We start from the raw sequence: 25,303 nt of genomic DNA on the forward strand, positions 1-25,303 counted from the left end.
CTGCCATTTTTACAGACAAGATAAAGAGCTCTGCTCTTACTCAGCATCGCAACTAATAGAAATAGTTCCTCACATTTGCCTGGCACTTCATAGCATGCAAAGTGCCTTCAGAATGATTGATTCCTACAGGTTTCTTCCCACCAACCTGGCAAACATGATCCTCATATCAGAGCCCCTCCTGTCAGGGTGAATGGAATTGTAAAATCCACCTCATTAAATACCACCTATCTCTCTCCAATCCCCTCAACCAAATCTAGCAATATTTCCATGATTAAAGTAAAAGCGTGAGGCTTTAACAGTTCTATTTACTCACAGATAGGAGTCATGAGAGAAATTCTCTCTACATGACCTGGACAAGGAAAATAATTTAAAAAGCAGACGTAATCAGCTTCCTCACATTCAAAACTCCCTCTTGATTGAGGGCTGACTGGAGCCCTTTGTCCCTAGGAAGGTAGAAGCAGAATCTACCCTGCCGTGTAACCCTACACATGAGTGAAAGGTTCTTGGAGACAGGTAAATGGTTTACCTATTTCTTTTATGAACAATAGAACCAGACAGCCTTTAGGGGAAAAATAAATCATAAAAGGGTAACATTGTACTTTTAGCCAGAGGGGTGTATGCAAAAGAGGAAAGACTTGCCAAAATTCCTTTGTCCAATGTTACAAATAAACCTCCAATTTGTTACCCTCAATGAGTGCTTTCACTAAGCAGGCCACCCCCAAATTGGAGATTCAGGATCAGCATTTTTTTAAAAAAACTAAACAAATAGAACAGATTACTTCAACAGAAAACAGAGCACCTCGCAGTCAGAATGTAAGAATCGCTTCATAAAACTTTTGAAATTTTATATGTAAAACTGCACTGGATCTTCTTGTCAAATATATTTCTTACTACAGTGCTGAACAAAAAAAAGTTTGAAAGTTTTGCCCTAGCTGTAGCGAGGCTGCTGGTGGGGTAGTACCGTTTGCCCTCTCTTTTTTCCTGGTATTAGCCCAATAAAAGAACAGTATTGTTTGTTTTCTGATAGAGCAGCACTTGCCCTGAGAGCAGCCCCGGCAGGGTGGTATAAGCCCTGGATTCTGGCCTATGAATCATGGCTGCATCATTGCCCAGTAGATAGGCCTTAGGCAAGTTACTTCACCTCTCAGAGTCTTTCTTCATCATTCTATCGGGATACCTGCTATTTCCTTCAAGAGTCTCAAAAAGTAATGAATATATTGCCCACAAAGTACCTAGCAAAGTGCCTACAAAGTACCTACAAAGATATTCAATAAATGTGACTTCCTGCCCTGTCCACACTTCCCACCCCACACCACCCCTTCTGTAGTGCTGTAGGGACTCTGGCCTCTGCATTTTCCCACTTTTCTTAGGTGGGGCTCTGTTGACCCTGAAAAGTGCTACCAAACAATCCATCCAAGTCATCTCCAGAAGCAGTCACTGACTCAAAATGAGGCGAACGCATAATTCACTCCAAGTGTTCGGAAACACATCTCTCAAAGAATATGTGAAACAAGACCTCCAGAAGGACTGTTACGTGTCTTGGCTTTGCACAGAGTAAAGGCCTAAGAGAAATGTTTTATTAGATGAATGGTTTCAGTGCCTTCAGGGGCTCTGAAAAACGTCAGTTTCGTATTCTAAGCAATAAAAACGACTTCTGTATCTCCTCCAACTGACTCCACATTCCTCGTAATCAGGTGGTTTCCACAGCACCCAGGAAGGACTCTCAATAAATATTAACTAGGGAAGAACAGACCAGGAAAAACTCTACTCTTCTCCTTTTCTGGCTGAGCCATTTAACGCTGAAAGGTCAGAGGCCTCATCTGTTCCTATGGAAACACCCCAGTGAGAATCCAACCCGATTTAGCCCGTTTCCAACACTCAGTGAGGTGTTAACTTTTCCTAACTATGAAAGATTAACTGTCCCAAATTCCAATACCTTGAGGGAAGCAAGTTAATCATAGATGGCCTCCTGCTGTGTCACCCATCCCAACAGAGTTTTTGCAGCTGTATTTCCTCTCAGAACCTTCTAGCTCCTCCTCAGCAAGAATACTGTCAGTTCTCACCGTCGCTGTCTTTCCCTGGCTCTCTCTCCCCATGTCAGTTCTTTCCTGAAACCTTCCCCAGGTCTCTTGTCAGAATACTTCTACTTGTCTTTGCATTGCTTGCTACTTTGTTTATACCTTCCCCAGATCCCTTACTACATTGGGATGTGTGTTACAATGACTTGAAAAGATGCCCATCCTCCCCCACAGACAGTGAGCACATTCAGCATGTGGACTGTGTCTCAACTGTTATCACCCCTCCCCTGAGCTCCATTCGTAACACAGTGCCTGACCCATCACGCACATTCATCGCAGGCAGTTGAACTGGCTTGACCAGAGTTCTCTGGACCGCTTCAGTTGCTCATTTGTGCCTAAAACCAAGTCCTGGGGACTTCTTTCTTCTCCATAATATCAGGAGAGAACATTTTAAGACAGGAAAGAAACAGAAGGGCCAGAGAAAAAAGGAAGCTAGAGACAAAACCAAAAAAACTTCCTTCTGTAACATTCATAGCTGTACTTCAAGGCTCTGTCACATCTGTCCATTTGCCCATTCACCACCTCCTCAGCTATGCTTGAGAGACTGGCTTTACCTGAAAATCAGCTCACTCACACTGGAGCTTTCAAAGGCTTCCTGGATTGCTAATGAGAATGACACTGCATTTCAATTTAGGGTCCTTCTTACCATAATCTCAAAGCATTTTCTAGCTAAAGAACAAAACTTGATTAAATCACACGTTCAGTTTGCCTCCCAGCCACATTCCTAACATTCAGGTCTTTGCAGGCAGGCTAAGCCGAGACCCTGAAGGAGAGGGTGTCTTGCAAAATTGTGACTGCCCACTCAGCTCTGTCCGTGCATCTACCCTTCCTCTGGTCACTCACAGGCTGGCCTTGCAGCTGCTACTGTCACCAGTGTAATGCATGATGTTGCCCGGGAAGCAGTGCTTTTTGCAGCGGCTGGAACAATGTTTCTGACATATGTTCCCATGGCCAGAACAATGACAAGGCTCCTTTCAACTCGCTTTCTTCCCTCGCAGGTTTGGAGAATGCTCTTTGTGAGGCCTGGCTGAGTCACAGATGGACACAGGGCTCAGGACTGCCCCCCTCCCGACCCTCTCCACCAGGATGCCTAAGGCATTTGCATATGGTGAATCCTCCTGCCAGGCTCTTTACAAAAGCAAAAGAAAGGCATTGTTTTCCTTTCAGGGCCAGGTGGCTTTGACGAGTAGTTTGTTCCATTAACAAGAGCAGCCTGAGGAGATTAGACAGAAAGGTCAGTTTCCCTCCACAATGATTTCACCCAGTGCTTATTTGAAGAGGCTCAGTAGCCCAGGGGCTCTGTGGCTACATCTGATTTCAATCTGGCCAGCACTCTGCACTTCTCAAAGGAGGTAGGAACCAAGGCTTTAAACTAGTTATAGACGTTTGCAGAGATCCCACCCTGGTTTGTGCAAGTAGGATAATATCTGGGGATTGTCACCTCTATTAGGGTTAATATACCTGGAAAAATACACAATACAGCCCAGACCCCCACATACACATCCTCAAAAACCAAGGCACAGGGATATGTTTATTCATATCCATCGCGGTTTATGGCACCACCTTGGGCCCAGCTGCTGAAATAGAAGCCCAGAAGTCATTCTGGCTGCTTCACTTTTCCCCATATCTAGTGGGTTAACTCTATCTAAATGGCTCTCTTCCTCTTCCTCTCTTCTCCATCCTGTTGTTGCTAAGCTCTATGCAGCTGGTTGTATTAAGTTCATTGCTTTTCTTCCTGCTTCTCCCTGAACCTCCTTCCACAAAGCTGTCAGAATAATTTTTCTAACGTTCAAGTCCAATTCCATCACTCCGTTGCTCAAAATTCTTCAGCAATGCCCCATTTGTCTTGGAGATAAAAGCTGACTGCTTCAGGTGGCTTCAGGATTTGGTTCTTCCCTACTTGTTCATCCACCTTTATATCCCAACTTCTACCTAGACTCCAGTGACTCTAAATGGTTTTGGGCTCAGCATCCCTGCTAGGCTCTTACACACCTCCAAAGGTGCTCTTTTCCCTAGAATGCATCTACTCTCTGGTTTGTTCCCAGTGCTCAAGACCGCCAAATATTCCATTAACTTACCTAATTTCATTCTGCTCCCCATGACCAAATGAGGACACGTTAGTCCATTCTTATCTATGTTGTTTCCTTAATCGGTCAAGGAAAAGTTTGAGAAGAAGAGCAAAGCAGAAGTTTGAGAAGTTCATTTTGCCCACTCCACCATCCCCAAACAAGACAACCTTAAGGGATATCCCACAGGGTGGAATCTAAGAGTGAAGACACCCAGGTGGCAGGCAGAACAGAGGCAAAGAGGAACTGGGTCCTTGGTAACTTTGAGTGACTGAGTAAAGCCTGTCTGGAGCCTACTTCACATCTGGACTTTTCAAGTTCATCAGCCGGTAAATTCCCTGTATTGTTTAAGTCTGTGTGAAGGCTGTTCCATCTATTACAATGCAGAGAACCTTATCTGATACAGCAGAAATGAAGAGTATTATCTTTGAAAGAAGCAGCTTTCCTTAGAATAAATGATAAAATAATATGAAACCAAGGTAGTTCAGCAAATGCAGCATTGAATAGAGTCAAGAAGCTTGAATTCTGGACTTCCCTGGTGGTTCAGTTAAGACTCCACGCTCCCAATGCAGGGGGCAGAGGTTTGATCCCTGGTCTGGGAACTAAGATCCAGCATGCCCCATGGTGCAGCCAAAAAATAAAAGCTTGAATTCTAAATAAAAATTTGCCCACAACTTCTAGGGGCCCTAATTTCTTATACTTTATTCTTCTATCTATAAATTGAGTATTCCTACCAACTCCTTCCTTATTTTATAACACAGTTGATAGTAATGAAGCCTTGGAAGATGTTTTAGTCTGTTCTGGCTGCTATAACAAAATACCATATAAACAACAGAAATTTATTTCTTAACATTCCTCAGGCCGGAGGTCCTAGATCAGGGTGCCAACATGGTAGGGTTCTGGTGAAAGCTCTCTTCCATGTTGCAGACTGCCAATTTCTAGCTGTGACCTCACATGGTAGGGAGGGGATTAGGCTAACTCTCTGAGGTCCCTTTTATAAGGGCACTAATCCCATTCATGAGGGCTCCACCCTCATGACCTAATCACTTTCCAAAGGCCCCACGTCGAAATACCTTCACCTTGGGCATTAGGTTTCCAATATATGAATTTCAATACATGAATTCAGACCATAGTGAAAGAGTTCTTCTGTTCCTTTGTATATACATTTAATCATTAAAAAAAAAAGACAAAAAAACCTTTTAATGAGTACTTACTATTTGCTTGGTGGTAGGTATTATATACATAGAAAAACCTGAGACATCCTCTAGGCTAGGGTTTGGCAAACTCCAGCTCACATGCTAAATCTGGCCCCGCTTGCTGTTTTTGTAAATAAAGTTTTATTGAAACACAGCTGCACCTATGTGTTTACATAATGTCTGTGGCTACTTTCACACTGCAACAGCAGAGTCAAGAATTTGCCACAGAGAACATAGACCTGCAAAGCCTAAAATATTTACTATCTGGCTCTTGACAGAAAAAGTTTGCCAACCTCTGCTCCAGGCTATTCACCACTGCTAAAACTTCTGGTTACAATAAACCTCCCTTTTCTGAAGAGCCATAGTGAAGTATACTCCACCAACTTTTGTGTAACACAGTCCCAAATATCAGATTACACTCCTCCCAAAAAAAGCATGGGGGAGAAAGAAAAAAATGTTTTTAAACATACATTCAATTGAACGCATTTTGAGTTTCCAGAATTAATTGGTACCGCAAATGAGATGCAGACCCCGTGAATCATCATTAGGATCCTCCTTGAGAGATGGGCAAAAACCACCCCAGCTGGTGTCAATGAAAAACCAAGTGTAGACAATATGACTCATTAAGAAGAGAGGTTTGTTTGTTTCTCCTCCATCCTTTCCCCTGGTGTAGTTTACTTCTCAGAACAATGATTTGATTTCAAGAAACTAGCCCAAGTGTAGATAAGAAAAGTAAACCCCAGTCCATTTCTGAGTATGAATACAAAAGCTGAAATCTAGAAGTTAGGCCCCTGGTTTAATTTTTTCTATATTGATCTACCGTGACCCACAGGTAAGCTTCTAGCCTAAATATCCCCCTTTTCATTATGCAATAGAGGCTTTTTCCAAGCTCTTTTCAGATGCTAGAGGGATTAACCCCATAATCACTAACATTGTTATACAGTGGAATAGAAATAGCACAGACTATTGAATCCAACAGATACCTGTGTGAATTTGTTTTGGCACTTATAATGTATGCAATAATGTTTGCAATATAGAAGGAATATATTCTTCTATTCCTCTTCTCTGAACCGTGATTGCCTCAACGGTATGCAGACACTAACTCGTAGAACTGTTAGAGAACCCGTGTGTGGTCACACGTGAAAGTATCTAACACAGTTGCAGGCACAGAGCTGTTTTCCAATAAATGCGGCTATCTTTCCTCTTCCTTTCAACCTTCTATACGTCAGAAAATAAAAAGCATACCCTAATCTGAACAACAGAATCACAACCTCCTACTATTCTGAGTCTTTCCTGTGTTAAAGGAAAAACAGAAGTTAAAAGTTGAGAGATATAAAGAGATTTAATTGTGTTCTGGGATTTTCTCCCCCTAACCCCACCATTACCTCCTCTCCCAACCCCAAGATTAAACATGAGAATAGGTTTCTATTTCTAAATGAACAGAATGCTGCAGGCATCAATCAGTAGTAACCACTAATGGAAACTTGACCACCAGTACCCACTCCAAGGCTGACACATTTGGATCTAACTGGCAGTCTGCTTTAGAGCAGCCAAAGAATATAGTGTCATACACATCACAGATCAAAGTAGAGGCAAACTTGCTAGTGGCCACGGGGCTTTGATTGCCAAACTTAGGTAGGCAGACCTGTGGGTTTTGTTTAGGGACAGGTAAACGCTCACTAGCTTATTTAGAGAAAACCTCTAGAAGACCCTGATTTAGCTAGTTTGGACCCAAAATATGAAGGTACAAGAAAAAGTATTCAGAGTAGCTGGCCACTTGGGTGGTCAGAAGGAGAGACCAGCTTATGTTCATCCTGCCACCAGGTACATTGGAAATTACTTAATATTCTCTTCTGGGCTTCCATGTAATGAGTGACTTAGGCTTTTCAGTAAGAAATATGCCTCAGTCTCAAGCTCAGAAATGTCAACTATACATAAAAACACTCAAACCCATTATTTGTAGGAGAAAACAAAATTTCTCCTTTTACTAAAAACCAACAAAAAGAATGCTTTTTTCTAATTCCAGCATTATGCAGAAATACCTATCCACCAGAATTTAAATGATAAATGCTCCTATTGAATACTGTTAATCTTTTTAGTGTCATAGCCTCCTAAAAATCATGGAAACCTCTTTCCAGAAAAATATATATGCAACACAATTTTACACACAATTTCAGTACTGACAGACTTCCTGAGGACATCCCAGGGACCCTCTTGGGCTCTATACTTCCTAGATAAAAGATTACTGTATTAAATCTATTAAACAGAAGAACAAAACCATTTGCCAAATGATAGTTTACCACTATAGGTCTGTCATTACTTCTAATTTATGACAGTCATAGCCAATTTACCATTCCTACAAGGACCTCCAGCTCACCAATCAAAAATTACCGCCTATCTAGTATTATCCACTGTGAGAACCCCTAGGAACATCTGATCATTTAATTCATTCATCTAAATATGAACAGACTACTAAGAAACATCAAACATTTGAGAAGTCTGCAGCACAAAAGTAAACCATGGCAAACTTTTTTAAAAGTACAGTTCTGACTAGTATCCTTAGAGAGATTAGAATAGATATCACACCTGTAACAGGATGTTCTGCAAAAGGAGAATATGAATATTAAAAATAATGACTGGAGATTAAAAACATGATTGCTAAGATACACAATAAAATAGAATGGTTGAAAGGTACCAGTAAAGGAAGTCTCCCATAAAGGAGAACAAAAAGATGGAAAACATGAGAGGGAAGGTGAAACATGCAGGATTAAAACAGAGGATTTAATATATAATAGGAGTTTAATAAGAGAAAATGGAGGCAAAGAAATAATAGAAGGAAATTTCCTAGGGCTTAAGAAGAAAACATGTCTTCACATTGAAAAGATTTACCAACTAAGAGGAAGGAGGAAGGAAAAGGACTCATAACTCTAAACATTACTGTGAAAGTTAAGAACAGCGAAAGATAAATCCCCTACAGGCTAACTAAGATATGGAATTAATATCTTTAGAATTCTAAGGGAAAAGCATTTACAATCTAAAATTCAATACTCAGCCAAACTCTCTATTGTGAGGGAAGACTAAAAAAATTTCAGACAAGGAAGGACTAAGAAAGTTTGCCTCCCACGCATTTTAGTTGAAGATTTACTCCAGCAAAACAAGGGGATTAACCAAGAAAAAGAAGACAAGAGACCCAGGAAATAGTAGATCAGAACCAGGAATAAGAAAAGATGTCTCAGCATGACAGCTATGGAGCTGGCCTAAAAGTATAAGTTGAGGCAGGAAGAAGTGGTGATCTGGGAGGGAAGTCACTGAGGGAAGAGTACACACCATAGAATAGAAAGGATTTGAGAAGAGGAAGTAGCTGAATATATGATAAAATTCACAAGTGCAATAAAAAAACATATAAAATATACTCAGGGAAAAGCAGAAAGTTATATAACAAAGTCATGTACCAATAGAAAGGAAATTAACCAGTTAGAACAGTACCTTGATGGATTCTGTAACAAAGAACAGAGTAAGTCTCAAGTAAAATACAGAATGATTAAGACTCTTAAAAGTGATAATGATCTAATGATAGATACATGTTTCTCTTTACCAATCAGAGAAAAAAAAGGCAATCAGAAACTCCAGGATAAACAAAAACCAAACAAAAAAGGTATGGAAAATGTAGCATTTTTAACAATTAGGGAAGTATAAGAAAGAACAATCCATTTGAGCATTCTCCTTTAAGTGGTTCTTTTATTAAGGAAATATAATCATACCACACAACTTGACTCTAAAAGAAAACAAGTATTTATAAAAATGACAATATTTACTAGGTTTCAATTTTTAGAATCAATCTCTTGAAAGTGTAACATAAAAGACAAAATAAAAAATATGTCTTGAAATCTATTGATAACAATAAAAATAACAGTAACAACAAATATTTAATGAGAATTTACTGTGTGTCAGATACTGAACTTAGAATCAGCCTCTATTCCTATTTTATAGGTAGAACAAGTAAGGCATGGTGAGGTTGTATAACTTGCCCAAGGTCATGCAGATAGTAATGCGTGGGTCAAACCTCCAGATAGCCTGGCTTTAGAGGCAGTCTTGCCACTATACTATACTTTCTCCTTTGTTTTTACTAAAAACGTTAAAAGTACAACTGATAGATTTTACAAATTAAAATTGGGAGAGGGTGAGAAGAAAAGGAGGAAGGAAGGATTAAGGATGTTAATAGCCTTTTTTTACAAAGTAGGGAATCAAGATATCTTCAGTCTAGTGGATGGAAAGGGAAATGGAGGTTTTAATTCTTAAGCTTGGAAAGGTAACCAAGAAAGGAATTAAAAGTAATGATGTAACAATATTGGGAGGAGGTAGGAAGGATAGGAGGGAGTTTGTGTAAGTGAGCTAAATCCTCATAACTAGTAGCAAGAAATCAATTCATATTGTGGTTATATTCAAAGGAGCTTCCCAAACAAGAATTTGCGGTGTATACATACTATTTAGACTTACAGAGGCACCACTAGATGAACACAAAACCAAACTGATTAAAGGTTGCCTGGGGAGTGGACTAAAGATGGAAAGAAGAGGTCAGAGGCTCTGTTGTTATTATGCTACGATATTTTTAAATTTGATGTTAATATATGTTAACATGTATTAAAATATGAATTTTATTTTGACTTAAATAAAATAGTTTTAAAAACACATAAGCAAAAACCACCAGAAATACAAGGGAATTGATAAAAATGAGAGCATAGGGGAGGGGGAAACGAATACCTTCCTCTCATGTAGATAAAATAGACTAATAGCAAACAAAGATAAAATGGAATTGTATTGAAATGCCCGCGGTCGCGAGACCCCTCCACAAGACCACCAGAGACAAGAGTCAAAGCCAAGTGGCAAGGGTCATTTATTGCAGGTTCGAACCTGGACCTCCGCGCACTCATTGCCGGTGATGCCAAGAGGTCCCGATGGAGTTTAGTACAGCTCTTTTATAGACAGGTACAAACAAGCTCGGGACCTTCTGCGGGGCTTTCCAGGGGTGGGGAGTACTGATTGGCTAACTTTTAAACAAAGACACTAGTCACTGATTGGTTAAATTTTTTTTTTTTTTTTTTTTTTTTTTTTTTTTGCGGTATGCGGGCCTCTCGCTGTTGTGGCCCCTCCCGTTGCAGAGCACAGGCTCCGGACGCGCAGGCTCAGTGGCCATGGCTCACGGGCCCAGCCGCTCTGCGGCATGTGGGATCTTCCCAGACCAGGGAACGAACCTGTGTCCCCTGCATCGGCAGGCGGACTCTCAACCACTGCGCCACCAGGGAAGCCCCTGATTGGTTAACTTTTAAACAAAGACACTAGTCACCGTCTGATTGGTTGGATGGTTGCAAAAGGGGGTTCAGCAAGCATAGTTACAGAAGTGAGAGCGGCTGGTTAAGTTTCAGTTTCCTGAGGTTTTGTTTCTCAATTAGAAATACTTAAGATGGGGCCATAGTTACAAACAGTACAAACAGGAAGATCGATGCAATCCTAGCAGCGCTGCGGCCTAAGGGCAGGGCATCAATTCAGTCCTATTTCTACCAAAGTAAAACATAGCCCTTCAGTATAATAGTATTAAGAAGCAAGATTTGATATTTATATATCAAACTTTGTACCCTTCAGAAGGAGAAGATGGTGACACAGGAGGCTCCTGAACCTACTTCCTTTCACAGACATAGCAAATGTACAACTACACACAGACCAATTTCCTCTGAAAGAAATCTAGAAATGAGCGGATCAACTCCTACACACCAGGCAAACAAGAAAACACCCACATGGAAGTGGGTAGGAAAGGCTGAGATATATTCTCACCGTAAACTCCACCCCTGGCACAGTGACATACAATTGAGGAGGAATGCACAACTCCCAGCTTCCCTCTGAGGAATCAGAGTTTGGACCAAACATCTAGCACACCTCAACTTTTAGGACTAGGACTTCCACCTGAAGGATGACCCCCAAAATAACCAGCTCTGAGAGCCAGTGAGGTTTGTGTCCACAAGACCCACAAGACTATAGCAAACAAAGAAATTGTTTTTTTGGCTTTTGTTTTTGGCCGCGCCATGTGGCATGTGGGATCTTAGTTCCCCAACCACGGATTGGACCTGCACCCCCTGCATTGGAAGCGCAGAGTCTTAACCACTGGACCACCAGGGAAGTCCCCAAAGAAATGGTTCTTAAGTGGCATTTATTAAAATATTTTGGATGCTATCAAAGTTGTATTGAAAGGAAAAATCATAGCTTTAAATGCTTTTATAGCTAAACAAGAAAGAACGAAAATAAGCAAAGCATTTAACCCAAGAAGTAAATAAAGACAATTTAAAAATTAAGTAGAGAAAATATATTTAAAATAAATTAATGAATTAGAAAGCAAAATAAAAAAATCCAATAACTCTTTGTTTGAAAAACTAAGAAAACAGACAAATATCTGGCTATTAAGAAAAAGCAAACAAACAAAGAAAAACCCAAAAAAACAAACAAACAAAAAGAAACAACTGAGAGGAAGCCAGATAAAAACATCATTCTGAGAATCAGAGATTGTTTTTAATTATAAAAGATTTCTCTATATCACTCAATTCTTCACCCTCTCAATACAACAAAACTATTAACAATTGATTTACATATACCAATGTCTATGGAAGAACTTAGGAAAACTGTCCAAGCATTCCTCCAAGTTGTACTTTTCCTTCCTGAGCATCAGTTGATCAGCACGCAAGAACTATGCAGGGACTGCTGAGCCTGCGCTCTAGAGCCCGCGAGCCATAACTACTGAGCTCACGTGCCGTAACTACTGAAGCCCACGCGCCTAGAGCCGGTGCTCCACAACAAGCGAAGCCACCGCAATGAGAAGCCCATGCACCACAGCGAAGAGCAGACCCCACTAGCTGCAACTAGAGAAAGCCCGTGCGCAGCAACGAAGACCCAATGCAGCCCAAAACAAATTTTAAAATTTATAAAAAAAAAAAAAAAAGAAAGAAAAGAACTATGGGGAGTGGGGGTGGGTGGCAGAGGCTGAGCTCTCCTGCTATTCGTTATAGGGATGGCCATGTTGGTCTCTGATCATGATATGCAGCTGTTCCTTTTTTTCCTCCTGAAATAACGGGTATTGATTAACAAACCGCCAAACTGGCCAGATTTCAGTGTTCTTCCCCTCTCCTCCCTGGCATCTGTGTTCAGCTGTAGTAAGCAGAGCTCCAACAGCTACTGTGTCCGATGTACAGAGTGCAAAAGATTTCCATGGGCAAAGGGCAAAAGAATATTCTAATGAGAACGGGTTAATCATCCTTTGTAAAATGGAATTACTGAGCTAAGTGATATTGCTAAAAGCTTTAGTCCTTCACACACAATAAATACTAAAGTATATAACATAAGATTACATCAGCTTATCATATTATCAGAGTGGCAGCTAAGAAAGGGGAAAGACACACCTCACTGCACTTTCAAAGGGAATTCCTTTCCAAGTAAATGAAAACAACATGGTCAATTAACTTCCTCAAAGGACTTTCAGAACTCAGCTCCACTTCCGGTCTTTGTCAAGCTGGTTGTGTACTTTGTGTTCCCAGCTTTCCCTAAAAAAGGAGAAGGTAGTTTGGTTGAAAGCATTTCTTAAACCCTAATGAATTCATTAATGAAAGAAACTCTCCTGTGCTCTCTACTTTCTTATGAATTACCTAAAGTTATTACCTAAAACCAAGTAGAAACATATCCCCCATACAATTTTTCTATGTTTGGTCTGGCTCTTTCATCATGCCCTATGAGTAATTATTTATTCTCCATTTTGTTCCAAAAACGATTTAAGGGAAAAATCCTATGAGTAAGCCTCACATTAATAAAACCTTTTCTAAACTGGATCTAGGTAAAAACTGATAGCAATTGTACGGAGGCTTTAAGATTCAATGTAGTGATGATGTTCAACTAAGAAAATGATAGTGTAATACTTTTAAAAGCACTTATTCTATAGGTGATATAACCACCAAAATGCTACTGATTATATATATATATATATATATATATATATATATATGAAACTGCCATATGTGTGTGTATAAACATCTTTCTCATTTGCTTTTTTTTCCTTTCTCTGGACCAGGTCTTCATTAAATGATACCTCTAGACTAGTGCAGGGTCCCCCTAACTAGTCATGCTACTTCCAGCTTTCCCCCTTGCAATTCAACCAGCACAGTGCTGTCAGATTAACCTACTAAAGTGTACCTTTGCACGTGTCACCCTTCAAGCTCAGAACTGTTACTCAGCTCCCCAATGTAATAAGAACCCACCAACTCCTGAGCCTGGCACCCAAGAGTCCCTTTTTCCTCGTCATTTTCTGGCTTTGCTCTGTTCTACAAGTGCTTTGTTCCCGCTTAATTAGGCTAGTTATCAATTCTCAAGCCACCTTGCTCTCATCATGCCCCCTCTCCGTAATGCCCTTGTCTCCTTCTTTGCAATCACAATTCTAACAACCTTTCAAAGCCCTGATCCAGTACTGTCCCTGTAAAGCTCTAACCAAAAAGTTTCAGCAATATCTATCCGCCTCCACATGCTCCCAACACACAGCTCAGCCACTCACCTGTCAATCTATCAGGCATGACCTGATATGGTTATTCATCTTTCTATAGCCCGATGTGTTCTTTCTCGTCAACCAGACTAAGTCACTTTAGGCAACTAATCGCCACACATTTGTTTGTACAAAGACGGAACTGAATACGTGCTTCATAATGAGAATGGTAACCTAATAGACTTGCCTTCTTCAGTGTGTTCAACTACAGATGGGCCATGTCCTGGAGGAAACAAGGCAAAGGTGAATCATCTTTAAGAAGTGAATTTTACTTAGGTAATTTACAAAGTTATCTTTAAAATGAAATCAAAATAATATGGAGCAGATTATAATTTTAGATGAATGTTAAAGACAAAATTAAAAAATAAACAGGTGATGTCAAAAAGTTTCTAGTCCTCAGTGGTTCACTTTGGGCAATGCTTTCAGGTCATTCTCTTCCTTCCAAGGGTGAGCTCCTGTTCTTATATCAGTTGGGGATGTTTATGTGGAAACATTCGAGAAATACCCTGTAGATTATGAATGAGCAGTAAGGAAAGAATACAATCATTTCCCTTTATTTCCCCATTTTTATTTTAAGATGCAATCAACACACATTTTTGTTTTCATTAAAATGGGTAATAGAAATTAAACCTGAAGATTTGTTTAAGTCTTTATTTTACTTGCTTGGTTATGATATATTTGTGACATCAGATTTAAATATTAGAAATGAGTTTTAGTGTGACCATTCTTAAAATTAAATCTCAAATGTTTAAAAGTCAAAATTTTAAAGCATTTTTTGAATATTGATTTAGCTTTTGCTTTTTAGTTTACTGTTTTTGAAATCCAGAAGTAGTTTTGTGTTCTACTTTTGAAAATAAAATTTATTAAGTCTGAATAAAAATTTCTTTGTTCCTAAGTAGATGTGCCCATCCATCCACCTATCTACTACACACACACACACACACACACACACACACACACACACACACACACGATATATAGATAGGTAAATATACTATCATATATACTATCCTATAACACATCCATTAACACATGTACATATGTGCCGTAAATTTAATTCAATTCACAGAACATGCCATGTGTATAGGAAACATAGAGATAAATTAATCAATACCAAGCAACTGAATGTTAAAAAGACTCCTCAGACTGACGGACTCAGAATAAATAGTCCATTGTGTGTTTAAAATAAGGATACTGAGGTTCTGATGTTTTTAATATAAGTACTAGAGGAAACACATCCCTGAAAATTCCCCAAACAACTTTAGTTGTAAGTCTTTTCAGCCATCAAGAGCTGTAAACAAACCAAGTTCAACCATTGTTCTTTGAATTTGCTTATTTTAAATAAACTTGTACTATATTTCAAATGCTTCTGGAATTATCTATAATTTTATGCCTGGAAGCTTCTTCCAGTAATTACCAGTTCCTTGTCTAATAAGGAGAATTTCCCTTTTGTGTACTATTCTCATGTATATGAGGCTCACAATGGGTGCTAGTAATCTTTTCCATCTTACACAAAAGTTTAGATTTGAAGTGGACTTAGAAAATAATCACTTCCAATTTTCAAGATGAGGAAACTGAGGCCAAGATAAATTGTAAATTGTCCAAAGCCAAAAGGAACTAGTAGAGGTCTCACATCTCCCTCTAGTCTTCCATTTCTAGGCAGGAAAATGGCCATTCTACTTTAAAACATCTAAAGTGTCTGGTCAGGGTCTGTATTCCTGCATTGGGGCAGGAAAATGGAAGGGGTGATGACCTTGACTCTCAGTGCAGGTCCTTCAACGACAGGCAGCAACTGGCTAACTGAAATCCAGTGTTTTATTGGTCTGACCTGGGTGGAAACACCATCCTGTACTTTAAGTCAACTCTTGAAAGGAGTTGTCCTTCCTGAATCCAACACAAGATTCAGTCCAATCCTGCATCTTCTGAAGGTTTGTTCAGAAAGATGAGATCAGGTTTTCTTCTAAGCCCATGTGGAAAAATCTGTCTCACGTAAAGACCAAGGAGACCTCTCAAGGACGCCAGCCAGAAGCAGAGTTACTGTTAAAACCTTGGCCATGCTAGGCTTAACTGAAAATTCAGATCAACAGTTCCCTTGTAGGAAGCTAGATATTGCTTTTAACTCTTCCCTGAGTTTGTGATTTCTTCTGGTTGATACTATCACGTCTGCAAACTGCTTGGCTTCAAGGGGCAGGGAAACAGAACGGTAAAAGTTAAATTTCCTATTGAAAATGACAAACATGTTCCCATTGGCCACTTTATAATTTAAAATTATGGAAGTCAGAAAGATGCAGCCAAAGAGGATGTCAAAGAGATCTGAATTATAAGAAGGACTCGACGTGGCTTGAAGATGGAGGGCACCACAGAGAAGGCATGAGAACGAGCTGAATTCTGCCAACAACCAGTGAGCTTGGAAGAGAACCCCGAGCCCCAAATTAAAACACACTTGGGCCAACACCTTGATCTTCAGCCCAGTGAGAGCCTGAGCTGAGAACCCAACTACATCATGCCAAACTTCCGATGTACAGAAACTGAGATTAATGAATGCGTTGCTTTAAGCCACTATTTTAAAAATTAAAATAATGCTAAGAGGCCCTAGGCTGGCTCATGCAAGATGTGGGTTCAAATTCTAGCTTTGCCACCAACCCACTTTATGAACTTGTGCCACATCACCTAGCCCCTGAGTCTCAGCTCCCATCTGTAAATTGGGGGAGGGGCATATTAATAGCTATTTCCTAGAATAGTATGAAGAGCCAATGGAAATGTGATTCAAAGTACTTTGCACACCATAAGAAATCTTGTAAATGCAAGTTTTTACCATAAACCTCCCCCAAGAAAAACTTCTTGTGCTTTTATGAACGCATTTCTTTCTCCACATATCTTCCATTTTAATGGAGCATAAAATTAGCTACATGCTTGTGAAATATTTGTGAAAAAGTGACATGAAGGAATATATATATATATATATATATATTTTTTTTTGGCGGTATGCGGGCCTCTCACTGTGGTGGCCTCTCCCGTTGCGGAGCACAGGCTCCAGACGCGCAGGCTCAGCGGCCATGGCTCACAGGCCCAGCTGCTCTGCGGCATGTGGGATCTTCCCAGACCGGGGTACGAACCCGTGTCCCCTGCATCGGCAGGCGGACTCTCAACCACTGTGCCACCAGGGAAGCCCAGGAATATTTTAAATCTAAAAAGACAACGTATTTACTAAGGAGGTCATTCCTACCTCACACACATTCACAAGCTTGAAATATATTTTGGGGACCCTACCCCTTAGTTCTCTTTTCTCCTTTGGAAAGAATGTCTGACTACAAACTCATCACCCACACTCACAGCCACAGAACACACAGTACAATGGCTCCCTCTCCTCTCCCCTCCTAACAAAGAACACTTCGAAGCACTTTGACATTCATGATCTCATCCTATCCTCCTGAGCCTGAGTTAAAATAGACAAAATGACACCATGTGATAAATGGCTGGCGCCAAACCACAGCACCAGTCAAGAGCAAAGCCAGGCCTGGAACTGAAGCCACTTATTACAAGCTGGGTGTCTGTCCCCCAACCCCACACCACCTGGACTAGAAGAAGGCAGGGAGAACAGAGGACATCGCCTGCTGGTTCTGTGCCTGGGGTGTCACAGATTTACCAACACTCTCCCAACTTTGTTCACGTGCCCTTGTGGTGCCAAAGTCCAAGGGCCAGGCTGGAATTTGGGACACACCATGCAGGGCAGTGTGTGGATTTCTGGACTTGGTTGCTTTTAGTGAAACAAACTGGCTTGACTTCAGAAAAATCAGTCCAGGGCTTCCCTGGTGGCACAGTGGTTGAGAGTCCGCCTGCCGATGCAGGGGACACGGGTTCGTGCCCCGGTCCGGGAAGATCCCACATGCCGCGGAGCGGCTGGGCCCATGAGCCATGGCCGCTGAGCCTGTGCGTCCTGAGCCTGTGCTCTGCAACGGGAGAGGCCACAACAGTGAGAGGCCCGCGTACCGCACACACACAAAAAAAAAGTTAAAAAAAAAAATCAGCCCAGGCTGATGAATAATCAGATGTCTCACAACTCACCTCAATAAAATCTTCATGTTTATCTAAATGTGTTCAATAGCATTAATGGCAACCACCCATCCACTCCCTCCAAAAGAAAATATACCCCCTCAAATCACGCCAGGTCAGTAAGGAACCACAAGATAAAATGGCTAACATTAGACTTAATCTGCTTCTCATCAAAAGCCTGAATCCTAGTTATAACACACAGAAAGAGGAAAGCTGATAAAACTGAAAGACAAAGTTTATGCAGAAAATGGAATTCAAAGCACGTCTTTATACAGATCAGAAATTCATTAATTTCATTATTTAGAGCCTCTTTTCTTGCTTTTGAAACTGCCAATTGACTGATTTATTTAATTCTAGGCCACAAATACACTTTAGAGTACAAGTTAGTAATGTTAATAGGGAAGAATCTGGATCTGAGTTAATCACGTTGAGTCTTGATTGTAAACATTAAAAGGAACTGATGACAATGTACCTCCTATTTGTGGGGAAGAGGTAAACACTTTGGCTTTTGGAGTAAGTACATGGACGCAGCTGTAATTCTAGTTCCAATAGCAAATCAGATACACACCCCTGCATTACTTCTCTAAGGAATCACCATCTGTCTCCTGCCCTTCTCTAGATGAACCCCAGGGAGTGATTGGGGTCGATCTCAGGGGGTGGCCCTTTGCCCTAGGCATGTTGTCAGACACACCAAAATACAGACTCTAAATGATTATTTGAAATAACACATTCTTTTATACATACCTCCATTGATGCAGGCAATTGGAAGAGGAGGACATTTTCTTGGAACTCACAGACCTGAGAGTAAAGGCAAACTCAGAAATACTAGCTGGTTTTTTTTTTTTTTTATTTTTGGCCACGCTGCTTGTATGATCTCTGTTCCCCGACCAGGTTAAGATTAAACCTGGGCCACAGCAGTAAAGAGCCCAGAATCCTAACCACTAGACAACCAGGGAACTCCTGTGGCATTCTTTTTCTATCTGTCACTTATAGTATGACCCCTGGCAGGACATGTACACAAAACTATTGCTTTCTCTATGAAGTAGATCCAATATCTGCCCCACTTATTTCATAATATTGTTCTCAAAAGTTCTTTAAAAAGCATACATAAAAATATATAAATAAAACATACTACAGTTATTATTAAATTGTTCAAAGAAATTCATTTCTTTCTCATAATGTAGAGCTGGATACTATCTTTAGGGTCCAAAAAATACCTAGATTTATTATCTAACAAATGAAAACAATTGAATTACAGGAAAACCTAATTATAATTCTCCACCAAACTCACTAGATTCATAATTTACATTGCAATGAATTTGCTGGTTAGGGGATTAATTAAAATCACTGCTGTATAAAATGGTTCATTCAATAATTCTTTGGAAATGCAAATTCAAGTTCTGCAAATAATAAGCACACTTTAAAAATGAAATAATGTTGACATTCTAGGAGACGATTAAGCAAATTAAGAAACGATAACCCAAAAATGTTTTTAAATGATCTTATTTCCTCCAAACTGAATGCTTAGAAAATGAAAATTGAATTATAAGTCAGTTGTAAACCTTTGTGCTCAGGTATCATATTAGAAGCAAATAACATTCAGCAAAAAGGCATCAACACCAGTATAGGAATGTGAGTTTCCAGTTTTGCAGAGACACAAGTCCTAGTTGTTAAGCAACTTCTGGCACTCAACTTCAGGCGAGTCCTGCCTTGAATACTAATCAAATGGAAATGACCTGAAGTTAACCCTCTACCTGTAAATCCTTTCTTTAAAAATCATAACAAGGAAACACATTCCTCTGCCATACTTTTGGGAGGTTAGAACTGACCTTAGAGCACACGGAGTCCAACACGTATTTTACAGAACTGATAGCTCTGATGTCTGGCATTTTTTATTAGGATGATCAAAGACCTAAATTATTGGTTATTTTTCTGGATAATGATCAATACCTATGCATTGGCAGAGTGAAGTATCACACACACAACGAAGTCTGCAACAAGTGAAGGCATCACACTTGATCCTATTTCTTTTTTTTTTTTTTAAAGAAGATGTTGGGGGTAGGAGTTTATTAATTAATTAATTTATTTTAGCTGTGTTGGGTCTTTGTTTCTGCGCAAGGGCTTTCTCTAGTTGTGGCAAGCGGGGATCACTCTTCATCGCGGTGTGCGGGCCTCTCACTATCGCGGCCTCTCTTGTGGCGGAGCACAGGCTCCAGATGCGGGCAGGCTCAGTAGTTGTGGCTCACGGGCCTAGTTGCTCCGCGGCAGGTGGGATCCTCCCAGACCAGTGCTCGTCGAACACGTGTTCCCTGCATTAGCAGGCAGATTCTCAACCACTGCGCCACCAGGGAAGCCCCCTCCTATGTCTTTTAAGAAACAAGGTAGCAAGAGTTACTTCCATATATGGTATTGCACATTAGGTTACTTTTTTGTCAGTTCCAAACCTAAGATTTAATAATGACTCGGTTGGCTCCTGGATGATAAAACTGAACGTGTCTAAAAACATGCAGCATAACAAAACATAACACACTTGATTTCCTGCTCCACATTTATTGGGGCCAGAGAGACTAAAACAGCTGTTTTCCTCTCAAATACTTGGAAAAATATAATACTACAGCAATTTCTTAAATACATAACAAAACCTTCTGGATGATGAATCAACATGAGATGTAACAGCCTATAGATATCAACCGTAACAGCTTTATAAAATGTCATTCATCAAAGGCATTCTGAAACTATCTTGAAGGCTACACATATACACATATTCTATATACATAAAGGCATCTGTTCATGAACAGAAAGTCTTTTAGAAGTACTGCATAGGGAAGGCTAAAGTAATACATATCTAGATTCTGTATAATTTTTTTTATTTTTTGCGGTACGCGGGCCTCTCACTGTTGTGGCCTCTCCCGTTGCAGAGCACAGGCTCCGGACGCGCAGGCTCAGTGGCCATGGCTCACGGGCCCAGCCGCTCCGCGGCATGTGGGATCTTCCCGGATCGGGGCACGAACCCGTGCCCCCTGCATCGGCAGGCGGACTCTCAACCACTGCGCCACCAGGGAAGCCCTAGATTCTCTATAATTTTTAAGAGACAATTGGGGTTCTAAGAAACGGTGATTTACATTCAAATAAACATGTAGATTTTCAAACCTGAATAGGTGAGATTTTTGTGATGCCAGCGACAAGAAAATTCACACTGTGAATTGTTGGTTTTTCAAAGGCCTCTTTCAAACTAGGGATTTCAAGTGGGGAGCGAACATCCATGGCATGAACAAATAGGATGCCTAAGATTCTAAAACTTGGTTCCTTGTGGTTTTCCTCTTCACCTTCCTGCCTAATAACAATGGAAAAAATCCCTAGAAGGGGCAACAGCTAAACGTTATGGAATTACATCCAATAGCTTTTCTGGATGGTGAGTTATCCCATCCAGATTACAATGTGGCGAAGGATTTGTTTAATTTCTATTTCAAATGGACTACACTACTTCAAACAAAACGATCTTCTGCCACAACATCCAAAGATAATTAGATAGACCCATATTTCTTCCTAGGACGGACAGAGAATCACTAGGGAAGGACAGAGCTGACAAACAGAGGAAGGCAACAAGGGTAAACCCTTTCTCTGGCCAGTTATACAAAATGAAAACATCAGTCTCTGTTATCAAAGTTGCCAGCTTTCCCCATTATAAACACAATCTCTAGACTGGCTTGCATCTCACCCTTTGATGCACTGGAGATATAAGTGGGTTTTAACCAACCAACCTGTTCCTGTTGATTCCAACAATCTCACACAGGCCAAATAGTTGAGCGCTTTAAGGAAGAAATCACCAGTTTTCAGGCACTTTTCAACATTTAAAAACTTAAATCCAGTTATTTTAAGCTATTCTCTACTTCAGTTCTTTTTTTAAATTATTTTATGTTATATATATTTTTTGGCTATACTGCATGGCTTGCGGGATCTTAGTTCCCTGACTAGGGATCGAACCCGTGTTCCCTGCAGTGGAAACACGGAGTCTTAACCACTGGACCACCAGGGAAGTCCCTCTAAATCCAGTTATTTTAAATCTATTTGACAAACACTTCCCACTCCCCACAAAAAGAGTAAGCTAATTCTTTTATAGCATCTCTGTGAGAAGACATAGTCCTTCAGTTTGTCAAGAAAATAATAGCATAGATGCTTTCTTCCACTTTTACTCCAAATTCAGGAGCTCTGCCTCAGATAACATAGAATTTTAGGTTACTTGAAATCAGCCCCTGTTTAAAGATTCCTTGTGGAACCCAGCTTGAAGACTGTATTAATATGGGGGAGTACATTGCCATGACTGACATTCTTGGTACAAAAATTCAATTTCTGTTGAGCTCCTGTGATCCCCTGAGCAGTTATAAATGCCCTGTACTATAATAAGGCAGTGTAAGAAAAAGCAAATTACTCAAATATATATCCACTTATATTTGTACTAATATGAAATACAGTGCTAGAAGAAGAGATTGATTTTTTTTTTCCTGAAGTGTTTAGAGTTTCAAAGGAAAATAAAGACACTTAATATTGAGAAATTCCTAATGAATAATTTAAAATATTTAGGGGTTGGTGGCCATTCAAAAGTTTTCCCAGAGTTATCTATGTTCTATACAAACAGTAAATAAAAATGTACACAACCAATAGATGTACTATACATATATCAGATATCAATATGTACATGTGAATTAAAGTTTCTTAAATATACACATCCCCACTTAGAATACAATCCATTACATAGGCAATGCATCGTTCTTTAGTAACAGGTCCAGGATAGCAGCAATTTAATGGTCTAGTTACCCAGTTACCTCAGAAAATAGGTCCTCATAGGTCTTGATGTGGTACCCCTAGCTTCAAGGAGAGCCGTCCACTAACATTTAACATGGTTCTCACGAAGCATCAGGTTACTTTGCTAATGGCAACTATAGTAAAAGTTACTGTCTTTTCAAAACTCATTTATTCAAAATCTGACTAATAGAATAATGGGAAAAATAAGCCACAACGAGGTGATACGAACCCAAACTATTTAAGATACATAAAGCATTTACATTTTGTTTCTCAGATATTTTTTGTTGTTTTATCAGTGCCCTGTACATACAAGAAGTACTCTGATTGCCCTAACAGATGCTGAAAGAGCAAAACTTTGCTGCTGGGAAGACAGCTCCTCTGAATTGTGTCTGAAAATACATAAACAACTTGATTATCAATTAGCGTCTTTACAAACTGGGATGGCACATTGTACTATTTTATTGTTTGGTTTTTGGTTTTTGGGTTTTTTTTGCGGTACGCGGGCTTCTCACTGTTGTGGCCTCTCCCGTCGCGGAGCACAGGCTCCGGACGCGCAGGCTCAGCGGCCATGGCTCACGGGCCCAGCCGCTCCGCGGCATGTGGGATCCTCCCCGACCGGGGCACGAACCCGTGTCCCCTGCATCGGCAGGCGGACTCTCAACCACTGCGCCACCAGGGAAGCCCACATTGTACTATTTTAAAAGAGTTATGTTTATGAGTCAAAACCTTTGGGGAACTTATGAACTTGTAAACAAAATTTACATATATAATATGCAAAAAATATTTAGGTTGATTTATAATAAACCATATTAGTCCCAGAAGAATGGCTTTTAAGTAAACATTTATTTTGTGTGTACTATTGGGTAAATCCATTCATGCCCAATGAATAGAAACTCTAGGTAGGCAGCAAGTTATACATATTCTAGCTGTAACTATGGACTTTTTTTTTTTTTTTTTTTTTTTTCCGAACACGCAGGCTCAGCGGCCATGGCTCACGGGCCCAGCCGCTCCGCGGCATGTGGGATTCTCCCCGACCGGGGCACGAACCCGTGTCCCCTGCATCGGCAGGCGGACTCTCAACCACTGCGCCACCAGGGAAGCCCTGTAACTATGGACTTTAATATTCACTCTCGGTGTGTACTTGCAGGTCCAATTCTAAATCTGTTGAGTGCATCAACAGAGGGCTCAAGAAAGGTCCCTGATGCCTGTGATGATGATTTTGAATCTCTGCCACTTGACCCATACTTCACATAAAACAATCCTGTAGACCACAGCTACTAGCTGTAAGAAAAGTTTATCACCCAGGGGAGAGATACGACATTAGACCAGATTGTTTTACCTGCTGCAGCCCTTTTCCTGGGAAGGGACAACTCCCTCTGCATAGCAGTTTCTCCCGCTTGACACTGAGACCACACAGGAGAAACCTATTGTGTTTCCGCCAAATTCCTGGGGAATCAGCACACCCGCTAACCGGCAGAGGCAGAACCGCCATATCAGCTCCTAAGATAAGCAGCTCTCTTATAATTCTTACAAGAATTACAAGTCTTATAAGAATTTCCCCTTAAACAGTCTGATTCTTCCCCTCCTACAGGAGGTTTTCCTCATGCTTCTCATGATGGTCAAATCAACACAACAGACTCTGGCTTCTCAGTTAGCATGTGTGTTGTCATAACTGGCAGCACATTTATTACACCAAGTGTTCATTCAGGCTCCTTGAATGTGGCTGGAAGTTGAACAGTCCAGTGGGATCCTTCAGACGATAGCATGATGGTGTGTTAGTTCCTCCGCATCAACCCCAAAGCTTTCCAACACGCTCCATAGACATGGCCTGGACTGTTGAACTCGGTTCTCTTTACTCAGGAACATACGCACCAGCGCTTGGCCTCTTTGGATGCCGAAAGTGGGCAGGCAAGTTGAAAGTCTGGACACAGAGGCACTTCCAAAGTTTGGCAAGGAGGGGGAGGCGAGTTCACTAAGGGGGCTTTATCACTGTGCTGTCTCGTATAACCCAGACATCTGTGGCACATGGATACAAACGGAGATCTTTAGGTCGTGGATGGGTCATGCTTTTTCTTCTTGCCCCGACAGGACTTGCAGATGCAACAGATTATACATGGGGAAGCCAGGAGCAGCAAGGGTGAAGTCACCAAGGCAATGATGCCCAACCCCACAAGAATCCCGACCACCTGGAAATGTAGAAGAAAAGCCTGTTTCAGCAGTTCAATCTTCCTATGTGTACACTCTACCATCAGCTGTGGACTATTTGTGTCCCCCCCAAAATTCACAGGTTGAAACCCTAATTCCCAGTATGATGATGTTTGGAAATGGGGGCCTTTGGTAGGTAATTAGGACGTGAGGGTGGTGTCCTCATGATGGGATTAGTGCCCTTATAAAAAGAGACAGCAGAGAGCTTGCTTCTCTCTCCATTCTCTGCCATGTGAGGACACAGTGAGAAGATGGCCATCTGTAAACCATGAAGGGTCCTCACCAGAACCCAACCACACTGGCACCCTGATCTCAGACTTCCAATCTTCAGAA

The 25,303-nt window shown here is 40.7% G+C and overlaps 1 protein-coding gene across 7 annotated transcripts in view; it reads right to left on the reverse strand.

Annotated features, from left to right (window-relative positions):
- Window positions 1-25,303, reverse strand: part of RNF144B (ring finger protein 144B) — a 274,965-nt gene that overhangs the window by 171,998 nt on the left and 77,664 nt on the right. For 2 of the 7 annotated variants that reach the window (XR_004352057.1, XR_004352058.1), the window contains exons 8-9: window positions 24,105-24,951; window positions 18,707-18,760 (exon numbers count right to left, since the gene is read on the reverse strand). Coding sequence is in view for 2 of the 7 variants with exons in the window: in XM_032647447.1 (XP_032503338.1) it covers window positions 24,811-24,951 (141 nt within the window). In the remaining 5 variants the exon portion in view is untranslated. Of the gene's footprint in view, window positions 1-12,782; window positions 12,924-13,921; window positions 14,133-14,166; window positions 14,416-18,706; window positions 18,761-20,312; window positions 20,329-23,257; window positions 24,952-25,303 lie in introns of those variants that run through there. The other 5 variants (XR_004352056.1, XR_004352059.1, XR_004352060.1 and 2 more) reach the window with 5 other exon arrangements.

This window comes from Phocoena sinus, chromosome 11, assembly GCF_008692025.1.
Source record: "Phocoena sinus isolate mPhoSin1 chromosome 11, mPhoSin1.pri, whole genome shotgun sequence".
Taxonomy (NCBI): Eukaryota; Metazoa; Chordata; class Mammalia; order Artiodactyla; family Phocoenidae; genus Phocoena; species Phocoena sinus.